Below are 16,015 nucleotides of genomic sequence, written 5' to 3'. Positions count from 1 at the left end.
GTCATAAAGTTTCCAGTTATCTTATGTACATAGATTAATTTATGTTCACAAAGCCCTTGAGAGAGAAGTTGCGTTATTTCTGCTATGTATTTGGCTTACAAAACCAGCAAGTAACCTCCAGTTTATTTTAGAACATGGAAAAAGTGATTTAGGCAAGATCACAAAAAACACCTACAGAAGAACCAACTTTACCTGAATTTTAGCTGCTATATCAATTTCCCTTTATTCTGATGGTGAACGGTAGACACATGAAAAAAATACTTTATTTATTTAAAAAAAAAAAAGCCTTAAAATGGCACAAATGTGAACTGAAAAGAGAAATGGATTTTATCTGCCTCACAAGGGAGGGAAAAATTGGTCTGGAGATTCACTGCAGAGAAATGAGTGAGTTATTTTGCTGACTGTCAGTGGTAGGTAACAATGTAATTCAATAAGTGAAGGCCAGGTTTGAATAGATAGAAAATTAATCTTCAGCCACTATCTCCCATGGGATTTTCTGGTGCCAGTATTGATTGCATTTCAGCTCCTGACTTGAGAGAGAAATTGGTTGGAGTTGGATTTTAATTATATTCACATGCTGCATTATTTTCCTTCAAAATATGTGTTTTGCTGCTTTCCTGAAAACAAAGTTTAACTGGGTATTAAAACTGTACCAACCAATGCCACAATCTGTCAGGCTTTTGATAGAAATACCAGACTAAAATAATTAATAACATCAAGGTTTTTCTTTTTAATCTTTCTTTTTTTTTTTTTTCCTAATTTAGATGTAGGTTACTTGTAATTCATAAATTTTGCAAATGAAAACTAAATAGTTTTTACTTTATATAGGAGGATCCAATATAACCATTGGATGTGTAAGGCCTGGCACAGCATTAGTCTTGCTGGTCGGGAGGTATTGGCCCAAGTGAGTGCAATATTAATTTGCCTCTAGTGCTTCTGATACTTGCCTGTTGCGTGCAGAAATAGCACAGACACCTTTAGATTTAAGAGAAAAATTAATCCTGTGTGGAGGAAACTACAGAACTTTTAAAGGATTTTGTCATTTGGTGTCTCTGGGTTTTGGAGGTCAGATAGATGCTTTGTTTCAATATCGGAGTTGTACATCACAAAATACTCCTAGGAAAAGTCAGCAATTGGGATGCAAAAGCTTCTACGTTATTTTATGTAGTTCTGATAGATGCACTGCCCTCCATCAAGGCTGCAGAGGTAGATATAAAGTAGAGTTCAGATGGAGCAGGTGAGTCAATTAAATTGAGAAAAACCTAGCTGAAGAGTTTTTAGATTCAATTTTTGGTTTTGGTATCATGGAATATTGGTAGGAAGAATAACAGATCCAGTCTTTACCTTAGTCATTTTTTTGGGGGGTCTGTGTGTGTGTGCTGTTAGAAATGTGGGAAATAGACGTTGTGTTTGAAAGTTTAAGGCGTTCAGGTAGATTATTTAAACCCTTTCAGTTTCAACAAAGCTTAATCAAATTTTGGCAGTAGACTTCTTCCATAACACGAGTGATGGGAGAGGCTGAAGGCTAGTATCTATTACTTGGAATGAAACTGAAATATCAAGCAGAAGAAACATGATAATTTTATGTTCAGATGCTTCAGGAGTTTCAATGAAAAATCTAAATGTACTTCAATATGAAAACTTCTGTGCAAGACCTGCTAGGATGAACCTTATGGTTTACCCACTTTTACCATCTCCCCTCCCTCCCAAATATTTCTCATGGAAAATTAGGTGGAAGAAATCTTATGACGCCCACTCATTCTGGTGTTTTATTGTAATAATGTGGCTTGATGGTCCCAAATTTTTTTCTGAAGTGTTCTGTGAAAGCATTGAGAATTTGTAGTCATTGGTACTAATTTCAGAAATAAAAGCGTTAGGTTTTTTTTTTTTTTTTAAATCAAATGTCTTTCAGGCAGGAGAGAAATTTTCTCACATGAATGATTGATTGTTGAGATTGCATTTGCAGAATTAGACAAACTCATTACTTTGAGCAGCATGAAGCCAAAAGATAACTTGTTAAAAGAACTCCAGAATTTGCTTAATCTATAGCATTCGAGTGTGTGTGGGGAGAAATCCTGTGTGATAACGCAGAAGAAAAAAAACACCAAAAACCTATGTAAAAATTGAGCCGAATTACATTGTCTGAAGCTATCATAATGCTGCGTCATTTCAAATCATAGAACACATAAACTGTTACTGATCCTGGCTCCAGTTTGCACACTTCAAAGTAAGTTATAATGGTTTGTGGTGGGTTGACCTTGGCTGGCCACCAGGTGCTCACCAAGCCGCTCTATCACTCCCCACTCTATTACTCCCCTTCCCCAGCAGGACATGGGGGGAGAAAATAAGATGACAAAAAACTCATGGGTTGGAATAAAGACAGTTTAATAAAGAAAAGCAAAGGCCATGCACAGAAGCAAAAGAAAACAAAAAGATTTATTCTCTACTTCGCATCAGCAGGCGATGTCCAGCCACTTCCTGGGAAGTAGGGCCTCAGTACACGTAGTGGTTGCTCCAGAGGACAAACGCCTTAATAGCAAATGCCTGCCTCCCCTCCTTCTTTCTCTTAGCTTTTATTGCTGAGCACAACACCATATGGTACGGAGTATCTCTTTGGTCAGCTTGGGTCAGCTGTCCTGGCTATGTCCCCTCCCAATCTCTTGCCCACCCGCAACCTACTGGCCTTTGGAGGAGGGGTTTGGAGAGAGAGCCTTGATGCTGTGCCAAGACACTGGTGTGTTATCAACACCTTTCTAGCTCCCAATACAAAGCACAGCGCTATGAGGGCTGCTATGGGGAAAATTAACTCCATCCTAACCAGACCCAATACATGGTTTTACTTTCTGGTAAATTTAAGAGAGTGGCATACTGGATCAAAACATTTCAGGCTGCATTGTACAAGTAGTTCCTGTTCCAAAACTAAAACATTACTGTCTTAGAAGCATGTAAATGCAAAAGTATGATATTCAGAAGTCCTCTGGCAAAATCCATAACAGCAGGTCATTGTGTCCACTAGAACTGTTAATGAAAATAATACCACACGCATGAAAGTAAAAGGCACCATGTGGTCTTAGGTGTTCAAAGGAGAAAAATGTTTTTAGGTAATTTACACATTTTATCAATTTAGATTATTTAATGCCATGATATACCTGGACTTCACCTGGTAATATATTTGCTTAAAGAAAAAAGGTCATCCCTTACTTTGAGTATTAGGAGTTATGCTTTCCTTTCTCTCATCCACCAGAGTGGGGGTGAGTGCTAAGTAACAAGTTTAACTTCTTCATATAAGATATAGTAGCTATGCTGCATTAAAGTAGTCAAGATTAGCATCCACTTCTTTTCTTCCAGAAGTTTAGTAGACTTGTATTGTGAGATTCATCTCACCTAATTCTAGACAGTTGTGTTGCAGACTTGTCCATCTAGGCAAATTACCCTAGGGCTACCTTTATGGAAAGAAGGAGGTACTTCTAAGGCATAATTCATGTCATGGGAAAATAGGTGTCTAATTGAGATGAGATGAATTGCACTCTAAAAGTGCCCATTTCTCTTCATTGACTATGAAGGCAGCCTGGGGTGATGAGCTCAACACTGCTGTGTTGTTGAAATCAGTGGATGTCACTGGTTAGATGAGTTCTGTTCTTTGTGTTTCCAAAGGAAGCCACCTCCTTGAAACCCATCTGAGACTGCTGCTTCCTTCAGGCAACAGTTGAACCTATACTTAGTATAATGTTTGTCCGTAACCCTGTGATGAAGCAGATGAGGAAACATATGCAATTTAATTAGATTACTTTGTGAATAAGTTAAAATTTACCTGTCTATACTTTGACAGGGGATAATAGACACAGTGGTAGTATGTAAAGAATAGCCTCAGCGCACACGTGCCTCACTGACCAGACAGGTGTTTCTTTGTCAGCACTATTTTTCAAGCATAATATATTTTCAAAAACTGATGACCCTGTAGTATTAAAAATATCCTTGTAATTGCCTCCAGTTGCTGGCCTGAGTTTTCATTCGGTATCATAGTTGGTTCATTATTGATTTAAGTGGCAGTATACTCATGCCATCCGGCCTCCTGTTCCAGCTGCAGCTGAGCCAGGTGAAGACATTGCAACCTCCCCTTTGGTCTGCACTACCTCCTTGGTTTCCACACTTTGTGCAACTTTTGTAGCTGAGTTGTTAGAAAAAGCCTCTGCTTTTCAAAATTTTTAAAAACTAGTCCAAATGCCTGAGTGAATTGGAAGGAGCCAAGAAGCTGGGGTGCAGACAGGTGAGAGAGGATGGGGACCCGAGGCAGGCAGGTGGTGGTGAGCACCTGAGTGTTTGGGAACCGGTTTTTGTCTGGATGTTCACGACTGTTTCTCAAAAATCTATTTATGAAATGTGTATTAGTGGTATCATTTTAAGATTTGTGATTTACTATGTAATCTACAGAAGGAAAAATATGAGATACACAGTATTTATATTTAATACTTGGTACAAATTATTACATGTAATAAAAGGTAAAGTATTTGCCTTGCATTATGGGTGTAAAAATTCCATGCACTTATGAAATTTAGGTATGTAAGGTGTTAGGCTCTCCCTTTTCTTTTGCAGCTCTTCATTTCACTGAGTTGTGTTGGGTACCTCATAATTCAAGATAAAGTATACACAAATATTTCTGGACCTGAAGCAAATAAGCTTGTTTATACACAAATGCAAAATGTTAGCTAAGAAAGAAGGGCTACGAGTCTGTTATGTAAAAAGAGGCAAAAGTGAATGGAAATGTTTTTAGCATACTTTGTAATGTTCTGCCCTTTACATGTCTTTCTTTAAAAAGCCTGAAAAGAATGACACTGAATCTGGCAGCCAGAGAATCAGACCAGTATTTGAAGAAGATCCTGTTTTCCGACGGCAAACGTCTTATCAACATGCAGCAGTCCACATACCAACAGATATTTATGAAGGCTGTAAGTAGCATCTGAACAACGTGATTTTATTTTAATATTAAGCTTATTATATGTGTCCCATTCTTAAAAACAAATAACCTCCAAACACAATTTTCATCTCCATTTTCACTACAAATCTGTTGATATTGTCTTTTTTTTCTTCTTTCACTAGTACTTCAGATATGTGCTCTATTAGGCATATGATTCATCTTATGAATTAGTAGGAACCATAGTTAAAGAGATCCATTAAGATTGGATCTGAGTTTCAGAAATGGAACTGGAGGTGAAACAAAACCCTTACATATTCTAATTTTCTTATGCATTCTTTCTCTATGCTGTGTTCTCATTTAATAAAAACAATTCTTGACAGCTGTTCTTCACATGGTTTTGGCCTCAGGCAGAGATGAGTACTTGAAAACATTTTTGCGTATCCCAAAAGCATATACAGTTCGGGCAAATAACATGCTGTGCGAGGTGGTAGTACTTATATTGCATGCAGTGCAGTTCCAGAATTGCAGTAACAGACTTCAACAGAGAATTTGAATAAATTCCTTCTAAACTATGTGAAAAATAATGTATATATGTGTGTGTGTGTATATATATATATATATATGCATATACTGCTGAGGATTCTTTAATTGTATTTCAAAATTAAATATTTAAGTTACCTTTCAAGATGAAAATAACTTCCTTTTTCTGTGCTCATCATCAAGAAAAAAATCATCCAATAAAAAGACATTTCAGCATTCAAAATGGTTGCATATCCTTAAAAAAGAGGAAGAAAAATGAAATGGGATCTGTATTTTGAAGTTGTCTTTTTTTTTATTTAGGGTCCTAATTTCAAGTATGCAGTCTTTCTCTTTCAAAATCTCATCAAGAGGAAAGAGACCCTAATGTGACCTGAGCTCTTTAAAATTCATGGCCATGGTTTCATGCGTCTTATATAAATGACATGGGGATGAAAATGGAAATGTCAGTATGATGGGGGAAAGAATCATAGTAGCTCGTATTCTTATACGGTGTGCTTGACTGACAGACCTACAGGATTATTCCGGGATTCTGGCTTTAATAAGTGGTAAAGTGCACCTTAATTGCAGGATTACAGGGAAGAAACAGGCCATTTCCTTTGCTTTTGTTTGAAGAGTATTGATACGTCGCTGTTAAAATGTTATAAAAACTTGCCTCCAATCATTAGGATATTTGTAAAAACCATGTGAACTTTGATAAAAAAAAATTTTTTTGTTGTTGCTTTGAATTTAACGATTTAGGTGGTATTCATAAGGACACTTATGTCCCTTAAAAATACATGCTAGCTAATGTTACTGTACAGCCCATTAACCTAAAAATGAAGACAGGCTATGACTTCATTAGGAAAGGTACGACTTTAGCATCTAATGAAATGATAATAACAGACAGAAATGTACATTTTTTGAGAGAGGTAACTGCATGTGCAACACATATGGTTCATGAGAAATTCATGATTCTTTGGGTCTGGCTATCATATTAATTACCAGAGATGTGGAAGCCTAGAAAATTACAGGGAAGACTAATTCTGTGTGAGTAAAATCCTCTTGTTGGGTAGCTGGGTAACTTTTGGTTACAGATGGTGTTTTCAGAGTTAACAGCTTGAGAATACCTAAAAATCACAGATTTCGTATCACTAAACACAAAATCATCACCAGGTTGATTTTACAGTAACAAAGTTCATGTGTCATCTGAAACCCAGCGGGCAATTGGAATGTAGTCATTCACCAACAGATTGCCAAAACTACAGTTTAATTTCCTTTTCACAAGCAGTATTATCTGCAAGCAATTTTTATAACACTAGAAAAAGTGATAATGGATCTTGAACACTGTTGTCATTTTTATTCCTGTCCGCATGAGCTAAACTGTCATTTCTTGATAGAGGTTTCAGTGCCCGCTATAGTAGGGAACAGTTGTACACTTTGAAAATAGTTTGTAATAAATCTGCAATTCCTTGACTACATCACAGTCTGCTAGTGAACATTTACAAAACAGATATTACAACAAATCCTTCTGAGAAACAATGGATGAGACACAGATTACAATTTTTTATTGCTTGGAAGCCAATTTTGTTGGACTGAGTTACACCTTGGAAAGCAGATTTAATTTTTCCCCCTCCTTATTGTGTATCTTCTGTAGGATGCCAAGAGAAACAAAGAATTGCTCTTTGGACCTCACAGAAGAGGTTTCAATGACTAGATGTTTGACTTGCCTACTCTTCCTTGAGATGATTGGTTTTTACTTCTATTGCCTCTTAAAGGCAGGTTGTTGTCTCTAGGGGAGAGGGACAATTACAGTTAGAGCCACGCACGTTCCTAAATATGAATTTTCACTTGGATCTGTGGATCATGCTTTGTCATGATAATTATTTTTTTGCTGTATGAAGCTGGGAATTGGAGAATCACTGACTCTTAAACAGTATGTTATCCATGGCAATCTTTCTTCCCAGATTTCATTTTTATTGCAGTTATTAGTTATGATTTTTAAAATATGAATCACATATTGAATTTCTGTCATATGAATTTCTGTCATATGAAATTCTGAATTTGTGGATCCAGCCTCCATGTAGCCCTTTGAAACTGTGAAACTGGTTTAACCCTTAACTCTCTAATGGTGTGCCACCTATTTAAACCTGACAAAATAGTATGTGCTATAAAATATTCTTTGGCTTCCTACATATACAGTGATTTGCTTATTTTGAAATACAGGGATGAGCTACTTGTGAAGAAGTCCCTTTTATTTCACCATAGAAATACATGACAAATCATTACAAAATATCCGTTCACTGCATCCAGGTTATTACTTTGTGGTTTACTTGATCGCAGAAAGAAATACTATGCAAGTTATTTTTGCTTTCTCTCCTCTGTATCTGCTGCCAAAAGCTTAGTAGAGACAGGGAAAAGTCTAGGGAGTTAAGTTATTTGCCTGTTTCTGAAGATTACAGTCCCACTGCAGGAGAGGGCAATCCCAGTAAAATAGACCCAAATCAGGCTTTTAATTCAGTATTTTTCAAGAGTCCCATTTAGGTTTTGAAATAAAATCAATCCACTGCTGAAAACAGAACAGACCCTCAGGTTGTCTTTCTACCCCATGCACTGGGAATTAGTCATGCATCTCCTGTTAGTAATAACAGAAGTCTTATTTCTAAATCCCCGTTAAAACTGTACCCTGCTTATGCCTAAGCAGAATATGGGAACCGCAGGCCAGAAGTAAGAGGAAATCCTCAGCACAAGGCAAGTGAGGTCAAGCTGCCCAGTGGCTACCGCCACACGTTGCCCTTTCTGCCTGAGGTGCATAATGCACCATCTGCTGCAATGGTTGCTCTAGATGTGAGTGTACTGGCGTTACAGTTTTAGGAAAGGTGTTAGGCAAAGCACACAAACAAGGATTGCTTTTTTTGTGTGTGGTTACTCCTGCTTTACTTCCTCTAAATCAGAAATTGCAATATTGCTTCCACATGTCACTACTTGATTAGCATTGAAAAGTTGATTAAAGTGTCAGGTTGACAGTGATGCGTCTTGAACATGATGACATCACTTTGAATATATTTGGACAGCTACCAGCAAGAAAAAAAGGCTTCCCCTGCTCAGAACCCATTAACGCAGTCGTAATTAGAGTTACAATTAATTGATGGTTCTTACAGCTTAATAATCAAAAAATAAACATACTGTTTGTTCGTTCATACCTTCCTTTTATTAGGACGGCAGTCAAAATTTTTCTGCTCTTTAAAATCTTCTAAGACATATTATTTTTTGATAGCAGGTTTGGTGGTGGACAACAATTTTACCTTTGTTCTAGTCCACCATATATGTAAATATTCAGTTATTGATAAAATATTTTGATATAGTAGTGCTTAGTACTGGGGGGCAATCAAAACTTTCAGGAATAACTTGTAAAATTCTCTTTTGATGCTACAGTGATTTTTGTCTTGACTGGAATATTATCTCTTCAACTGGAATTTTTGTACTGTTGAACAATTTCTGCATATCTTGGGTATCATCTCAGGCTTCGAGCTTGAATGAAAGAAATATTCTTTGGGAAGAAACTTAGAAATGATGGGAAATGAAACCATGGGAGCAAGAATATTCCCCCTCAAAAAAACCCAAACCAACCAAAAAAAAAAAAAAACTCCAAAAAACTAGGAAAATGCATTGTCATTTATTCATGGAAGGTCTTATGTATGGATAATAAATAAGATCTATTCAGGAATCAAGATACTGATAAAGTGTTGTGTAAATATTTTGGCGTGCTACATCATCATTCCTTAAATGACTAAAGGAGCAATAATTTTTTTTTTGTATTTTTTTTGTATTTAGTTTAAATAGCAATAACAGACAGGCAAGACAGTTTTATTAATTAAATTGCTTGGTTCGAAATATGTTAAGGTTAATGCTGTTGACATATATTTTGGTTATAGCTGAGAAACTGAAGGTATTCAGAACTATTTTTCCCAAGGTTTCTTCTAACGGGTGGTTGAATAGCGTTGTTTTACTGCAGCTGGGATAGAAAAATGAGTGTTTCAAGTCTGTGTGTGTGTGTGTGTATGTATGTTCACACCTTTAAATTTGGAAATAGAAGTTGGATTATATCATTATGTATGTCTCATGCAGATGGCATGTGAGATTACGGTTTGTTCTAATTATCTTTTTTTAATATTTTTAATGATTTTAATCACATTATTTGTGAAAACATGTAATGAGTGAAGTGGACCTTTAAATGAATTTTCACTGTCAGCCTCTTTTAAATACCAAACACTATGGCTTGGGGTAAGTATAAAGCAAATGTTAGTTGCAGCTAAGTCCCTAAGTACTGCCTGGTTTGTTCAATATTAAACCTGGAAGGAAAATACTGATGCAGAAGCTTAAGCAAAGAACTCTAGGGTCAGTATTGCTTTTTATATTGTGACAATTATGATTTTTTTCACCCAAGTAGGTTACTAAAGCTCCCTGAATGAAAATCTTTGTAAATAAGCAGAAAAAAGAAATAGCTTTTCTAACTTGATGAAAAAGCTTGTTTCTGTCAGAATTCAGAAGGTCAAAAAACTTGAACAGAATCCTCCATCATGAGGAGGTACTTGCATTTTGGTACTTGGATTACATTAGTTTTATTGGATGGTCTTAGCATATTTACCTGTCATCAAGTTTATCATGACTTCTGTCTTAAATTGTAAAAATTTAAGATAATAAGTAAGGTAGGATAAAGAAAGATGGTCTGGTAACCAAGCTTAATTTATTCCTTCTTGAAAGACTAAGTTTTGTCAAAAGAAACTGATCCTGTGTGCCAGTTTTAGATAGCAAAAGCCAATAAAGAATACCAAGCATAGCATATTTTTCCATCGCTCTAGGTAATTTTGGAAGATTCCTGAGTTCTTACAGATGGACACAGTGTTGCAAGTTAAAGCCAAGAAATTGTGCCACTATGTTGTCTTTTTTGTTACAACAAATATTTAATGGCAGTACATTTGTTAGAATGACTCAGGGTAGATAAGAGATAGAGCACTGTGATGTCTCTGTAGTGTGTGGGTCTGCTCACTTTCCTGCTGAAGCTGAGACCTGAGGGGTGCGAGAACTGTGGGACCAGAGAACAGACAAGGCAGGACCGCGTCTCTAATTTAGTGGTTTATGTGAGAGACTTTGGTTCCTATTCCCATCCCATAAACCATTGCAATGTTAATATATCAGGTGATTATTGAGGAGACAAATGTAGAAATCATCCATAGAGCAAGAACTGGAACTCACTCGGGTCCCTCCTGGAGAATATCCCAACTCTTCTAGATGCCCTCTGACAATGATGCTGCAGGCGTTACTTCTTTTTTTTTTTTTTTTTTTTCCTTGTGAATCTGGCTTATCTGAAAACTGTAGTATGAGGGGTTATTTGCTTGAATTGTGAATCTTTCTGTGAGTTAGTTCATGTGATTGTGCCTTGGCACAGACCTGAAGAGAATGCGAGTCTGAATGAAGAGTCATAGGCTGTGCTGGATCTTCAGTGCTGGGTGTGTGTTTTGGAGGTCTCGACTGTGTGGACAGAGATAATAATCTGCCTACTATGCTTGGGTTTTTATGATACAGACACCATGGATAGAATTGGTTAGGTGCATGTTATTTTGAAGGTACCAGCTGTAGTAAGGAATTATCGATGAAGATTTAAAGCAATCTGCTTGGTAATGATGCATCACAAAAATTTTGTAATACCATATTCTAGGTCTGAATATTTGTGAATATGTTTTGGTCTGGAAAGTTGATCCAAGATTAACTGATTATTAAATGTAACCTAAAGTTCTTAGTGGGAAAATAGTGGCAAATCTAAAATAAAACTTACTTTTATTATAATTTGAGATACTCTTCCAGATCTGGGTTGTCTTACCTTAAACATTTCAAATAAACTTTTCAAATGCTTCTGTAAAACAAACAAACAAACAAATACATATTTCAGAAGTAAATTTAGAAACTCAATGCCATAGACTTTCATCAAGATGTCATTTTCTAAACACTAATTTCTGCTGAAAGTGAGTCTTGAAATATTCTACCTCTGAACTTAAGTAAGTTTATTTGAAATTAATCTAGAGTTAGGCATTTAAAAACAACTTGTGACTGATTTAATTCCTATTTGGGATGTATTAGTGTGGGAGGTGACTGAAAGATGGCTTTATGAAATTGTTGACACCTCTTAACACTCAACATGTTTCCTGGAATATTTTTATATTTTTTTATTTTTTTGAACTTTTTTAAAAAATAGTTTCTTATTTAGAAACATGGGGGGAAATTACATAACATAGTAGTTTGTGCCTAAAACATTTGGGATAATGTTTGACTTTTACTAGCTTTTGTTATTTGCCTGAAGTTAGAAATAACAGATATTAAATTTTACTTTTCTGCCTGATATTTTGTATTAATGAGTTTTCTCAGCTAACGCTTCAAGTATTTCTGCACTATAGAGCTGTATTTTAAATATTTTAAATCAAATCAGATCATTTAACTTGGGGAAATAAAATATAAAAGTCCAGTGGAGAGACCACTTACAATTCACTAGCAATTCATGGTCTTTTCTTTTTCATAATGAAGCCTTTTACCCTATAAAGCCACTTGTCACAGGGATGCCAAGAAGTTACAGGGTTGACTTTATGATCCTTTTGAAAGAAGTTATTTTCATAGCTGGTGGCAGTGTTTTTCTTTTACCAGTCATTATTTTTACTTCCAAACTGTTTTATTTTACTATGCATCTAATTTTGGTGGAAAAAATGTTTTCATTTCCATCTCCAACTTTCTTTTATGGAGTAAGGATATTAACACTGCATGTAGGTCTCCATGCCTAATGCAAACATTTTAATTTTCTCTGATTCAGTTTCAATCATGCTTCTGGAGAACCCCAAACTTCATGGTTACCACCTGTACTTCAGTGGAGAAATGCTCTGAATAGTTCTGTCTCTTGATCTAGGTTCCTATTTGTCAGCTGCAGAAATTTACCTTCTGATTGATATCTTTAAAAACTTTTTTTTTTCACCCTGCTTTCCCTTTATTGAATAAACCAGAGGTATTTAAACAGATATTTAACAAAAATAAAATAAAAAAAACCCCAACCATCTTGCTAAAACATAACCAGAGTCAGGGTGCTTTACTGACACAGAATTGCCTGTGAAAACCAAATTCCACAAAACAAAATCACATTTTAGTATGTTAACCCTTATTTCTATTTAAATGCAATAAAATACATGAAGAAAGAAAATTTTTATCCCATTAAAATGAGGAAATGGTGTTTTCTTTCTTTTTTTTTTTTGTTTTGTTTTGTTTATGGTCTTTTTAAAAAAGAAGCAGAACTAAAGAATTTTGAATTTGGGTTTTCAATGAAACAACATGAGCCTTAGCCATGGCCCTGACAGGTTGCTGTGGGGTTTCTTTCAGTTATCCCTTTGAGAACCATTGACTACCAAGCTTTCTATATTATGTCGTTCCTGTTCTTTTAACCAGAAATTCACCTGCATGGGTCTCTGACATGATACAGTCTTCCTAAATACTCAGAGGATATGATCTACTACTTGGTTAATGTTTTTAATATCATGATGAGATGTGAAAAGCCCTACCAGAAGCCAAACCCATGATAACTGGTTAAATTGGTTACTATGGTTCTGGCTTCAACAAAATAGAAATCCCCACAATGAAGAGACTTTTAAGGCCTTTTCTCTCCAAAGTTCTTTGGTTTTGAAAACTCAGGGTTTTAGGCAGAAAAGTGCCACAACACCTCTGTGTTCCTATTTTTTTTTTTTTTTTTCCGTCTAACATTAATTTGCATAGTTTGTAATAAAATGTGTGCAAAATAATTTTCTGGTAAATTGAATGCTGATTGTCATTATCCTTTCTCTGCATATTTCTTAACCATCAAATTAAGCCAGCATTATCTGGGACATTATAGCAGGTCCTAAGATTCCAGTGTCTGTTAGGCTGCTTGACTGAGTAATAAATGTTTAAGCTGTGCATACTGCCAAAATCTATTTTGGAGGCCAGATGATTACTGCTGCTCCTCAGATCCCTTTCCATTCCTTCTGCAATATTTTCTCTCTTATGCACAGCTTGGAATGGCAATTAGTATTGAATCCTCTTGTACCCAGAGGGGAAAGTTGGCTCTGCAGTAAAGTTGGCCATGTTCTTCTGGTAAAAATAGCTAATGGTGGCATTTGCGTTTTGCAGTACAGACTGCAAAGCAGAACACTGAATATCAGTAGATCTTTATTATTGGACATATTAAAAAAAGAAGACAATTTTAACAAAGGTCTTGAGAGACTGATTGATTCTGGTGTGTGTAATTATTCCTATGCGGAAACTGGTGCAAGCTTCTTTGTGTTATAAATCTGGCTTGGCTTTGCAAAATAGGTTGATCTGGGGTATATACGTTGTCCAAGCTTTGTATCGGTTCTCAAGGAAGGGAAAATGTCATCTCAATTCTTTATTCAGCTACATCACCTAAAAGCCTTTGTCGATGTGAGGGATGGCAATCGTGTTCTCAAACCTGCCCTGCATAAGGGAAGACCATCAGGAGGTTACTCGGGCTTTTTGTAAGTGTAAATTCACAGCACATATAAGTCTTAAGTTTCACAGGAATTTTTGTATAATTACTTCTTCAAAACTGTTTCCAGACAACTATAAGGGAGTGTGGGAAGAAATATTTGTTATATTTGCAAGCTCAGAATCAAAATAAATGTTTAGATGTGTTTCAGTATGTCAAATAAGTAGATATGATGAGTTAAGTTGACTACTAGGAAAAATGTGCTAAATTGCTTGAAGTAATTAATATCTAACAAGAAAATACCAATTTGTGTGAAGCACTTCATGGGAAAAGAATAAAAGGTGTTCTAGCTAAAGGACCTTAAAACCTACTTTAAATAGACATGTGAGGTGTTTGGGAATATTCATGGTTTACCCTGAGAATCAATTCTTTTTTCCCCTCTCCACAAACAAGTTTCCCTTCTTATTTCCTACTTGGTTGTTATTTTCAATTTCAGTATTTTGAGATGTGGGGTAAGGAAAGAGGAAGGAGAGGAGAAGGGAAGGAGAACTATAGCCTACCCCCTTTTTGTACTCTTTCTCAGTTCTCACACAAGCTGCCAACTGTGCTGTGAGCTGTAGAGTTTACACCCCCGGTGACCCTGTGCAGAGCTGTACAAGAGCTAACGTGACTGTGCAGGCAACTTCTACCTCCACCCTGCATCTCTGCAGGATCCAGTGGTGGTGTCTGGGCTGAAAGTGCACATGCATAGCACAAAGTTGTGCAAGTCCTTAAAGATGAGGTCAAGATGTTTTAAACTCAGTAATATATTGTAAGCTGCATAAAATAGCTAACATACATTGCTAAGAACAGGTGCCTTGATGCATACATAGATAGCTTCTATACACACAAAAATAATATATTAGAATAAGAAGAGTTTGTGTTTATTCTTTACTTGACCCACACAAATTATGAGGAAAAAAAATAAAAATAGTATCTTCAGACTGTCCATTTTTTCACTCTGGAAATGTGAAATATCTCTCTGCTCATTAAGATTTTTAGAAATGTCTTGTTAGTTTGTCTTGTTTCTAATATCTAAATGGTTCAATACACTTATTATCAACAGAGTGCTGAAAGATTTCCTTCTGTAAAGAAATCTGGTTTTCAGCTTTGCAGTATAAAAAAAAGTTTGAAATTTGTAAAGCCTATTATTAAGTAATTTGTCCTCACATTTTGGAAGTCTTGTATTTCCAGCCTGTGATACCACAGCTGCAAATTTTGCGCTGTTGATGGCAGCCTAGCCATGAGTTATGATTTTTTTATCCTCTACTGGTTAAAAATTATATCCCTTGGTTATTGGACCTTACAAGACTTACATGATGAATCCGTATAATCCTATACTCTAAAAATATTTCATTCATTTGATTCTTTCAGAACAAAATGAAATAGCGTTGTTAAATTATAGATTTGCGGGAGATAAAAATCAAGATTCAAAGTATTTTATTCTGAAAGAGACTAATTGTGGTAAATGATATATTAAAAAGAAAGATAATAAATATGGGTACTGTTTGAAATATCCCTATTGATAAATTTAGCTGGGTTATTTGCCAAGAAACTGCTTATAAAATCAGCAGTGAATGAATGGATCAGAATATATCTTCTCTACTGTAATTTTAGCATCTGCATTACTGTATTATCAAGCATTGGATCCCATACATCTATGGGGCAGGATGGGATCCACCCAAGGGTAATGAGGGAGCTGGTGGAGATGCTCCCTAAGCCACTTTCCATCATTTATCAGCAGTCCTGGCTAACCAGGGAGGACCCAGTTGACTGGAGTTTAGCAAATGTGATGCCCATCTGCAAGAAGGGTTGGAAGGAGGATCCGGGGAACCGCAGGCCTGTCAGTCTGACCTCGGTGCCAGGGAAGGTTATGGAGCAGGTCATCCTGAGTGCCATCACGGCACATACAGGACAACCAGGTAATCAGGCCCAGTCAGCGTGGGTTTGTGAAAGGCAGGTCCTGCTTCACTAACCTCATCTCCTTCTATGACAAGGTGACCCACTCAGTGGATGAGGGAATGGCTGTG

At 36.2% G+C, this 16,015-nt stretch overlaps 1 protein-coding gene across 5 annotated transcripts in view; it reads left to right on the top strand.

Moving 5' to 3' along the window:
- Positions 1 to 16,015, top strand: part of CACNA2D1 (calcium voltage-gated channel auxiliary subunit alpha2delta 1) — a gene marked incomplete at both ends in the record, with an annotated part of 429,826 nt that overhangs the window by 249,137 nt on the left and 164,674 nt on the right. For all 5 annotated transcript variants that reach the window (XM_082308450.1, XM_082308448.1, XM_082308449.1 and 2 more), the window contains one exon: positions 4,817 to 4,946. In XM_082308450.1, coding sequence (XP_082164576.1) covers positions 4,817 to 4,946 — 130 coding nt within the window. The remainder of the gene's footprint in view (positions 1 to 4,816; positions 4,947 to 16,015) is intronic.

This window comes from Platalea leucorodia (genome assembly GCF_965183815.1).
Source record: "Platalea leucorodia genome assembly, chromosome: 4".
Taxonomy (NCBI): Eukaryota; Metazoa; Chordata; class Aves; order Pelecaniformes; family Threskiornithidae; genus Platalea; species Platalea leucorodia.
Note: the sequence above shows the minus strand (reverse complement) of the source record. Positions and strands in the feature narration are given on the sequence as shown.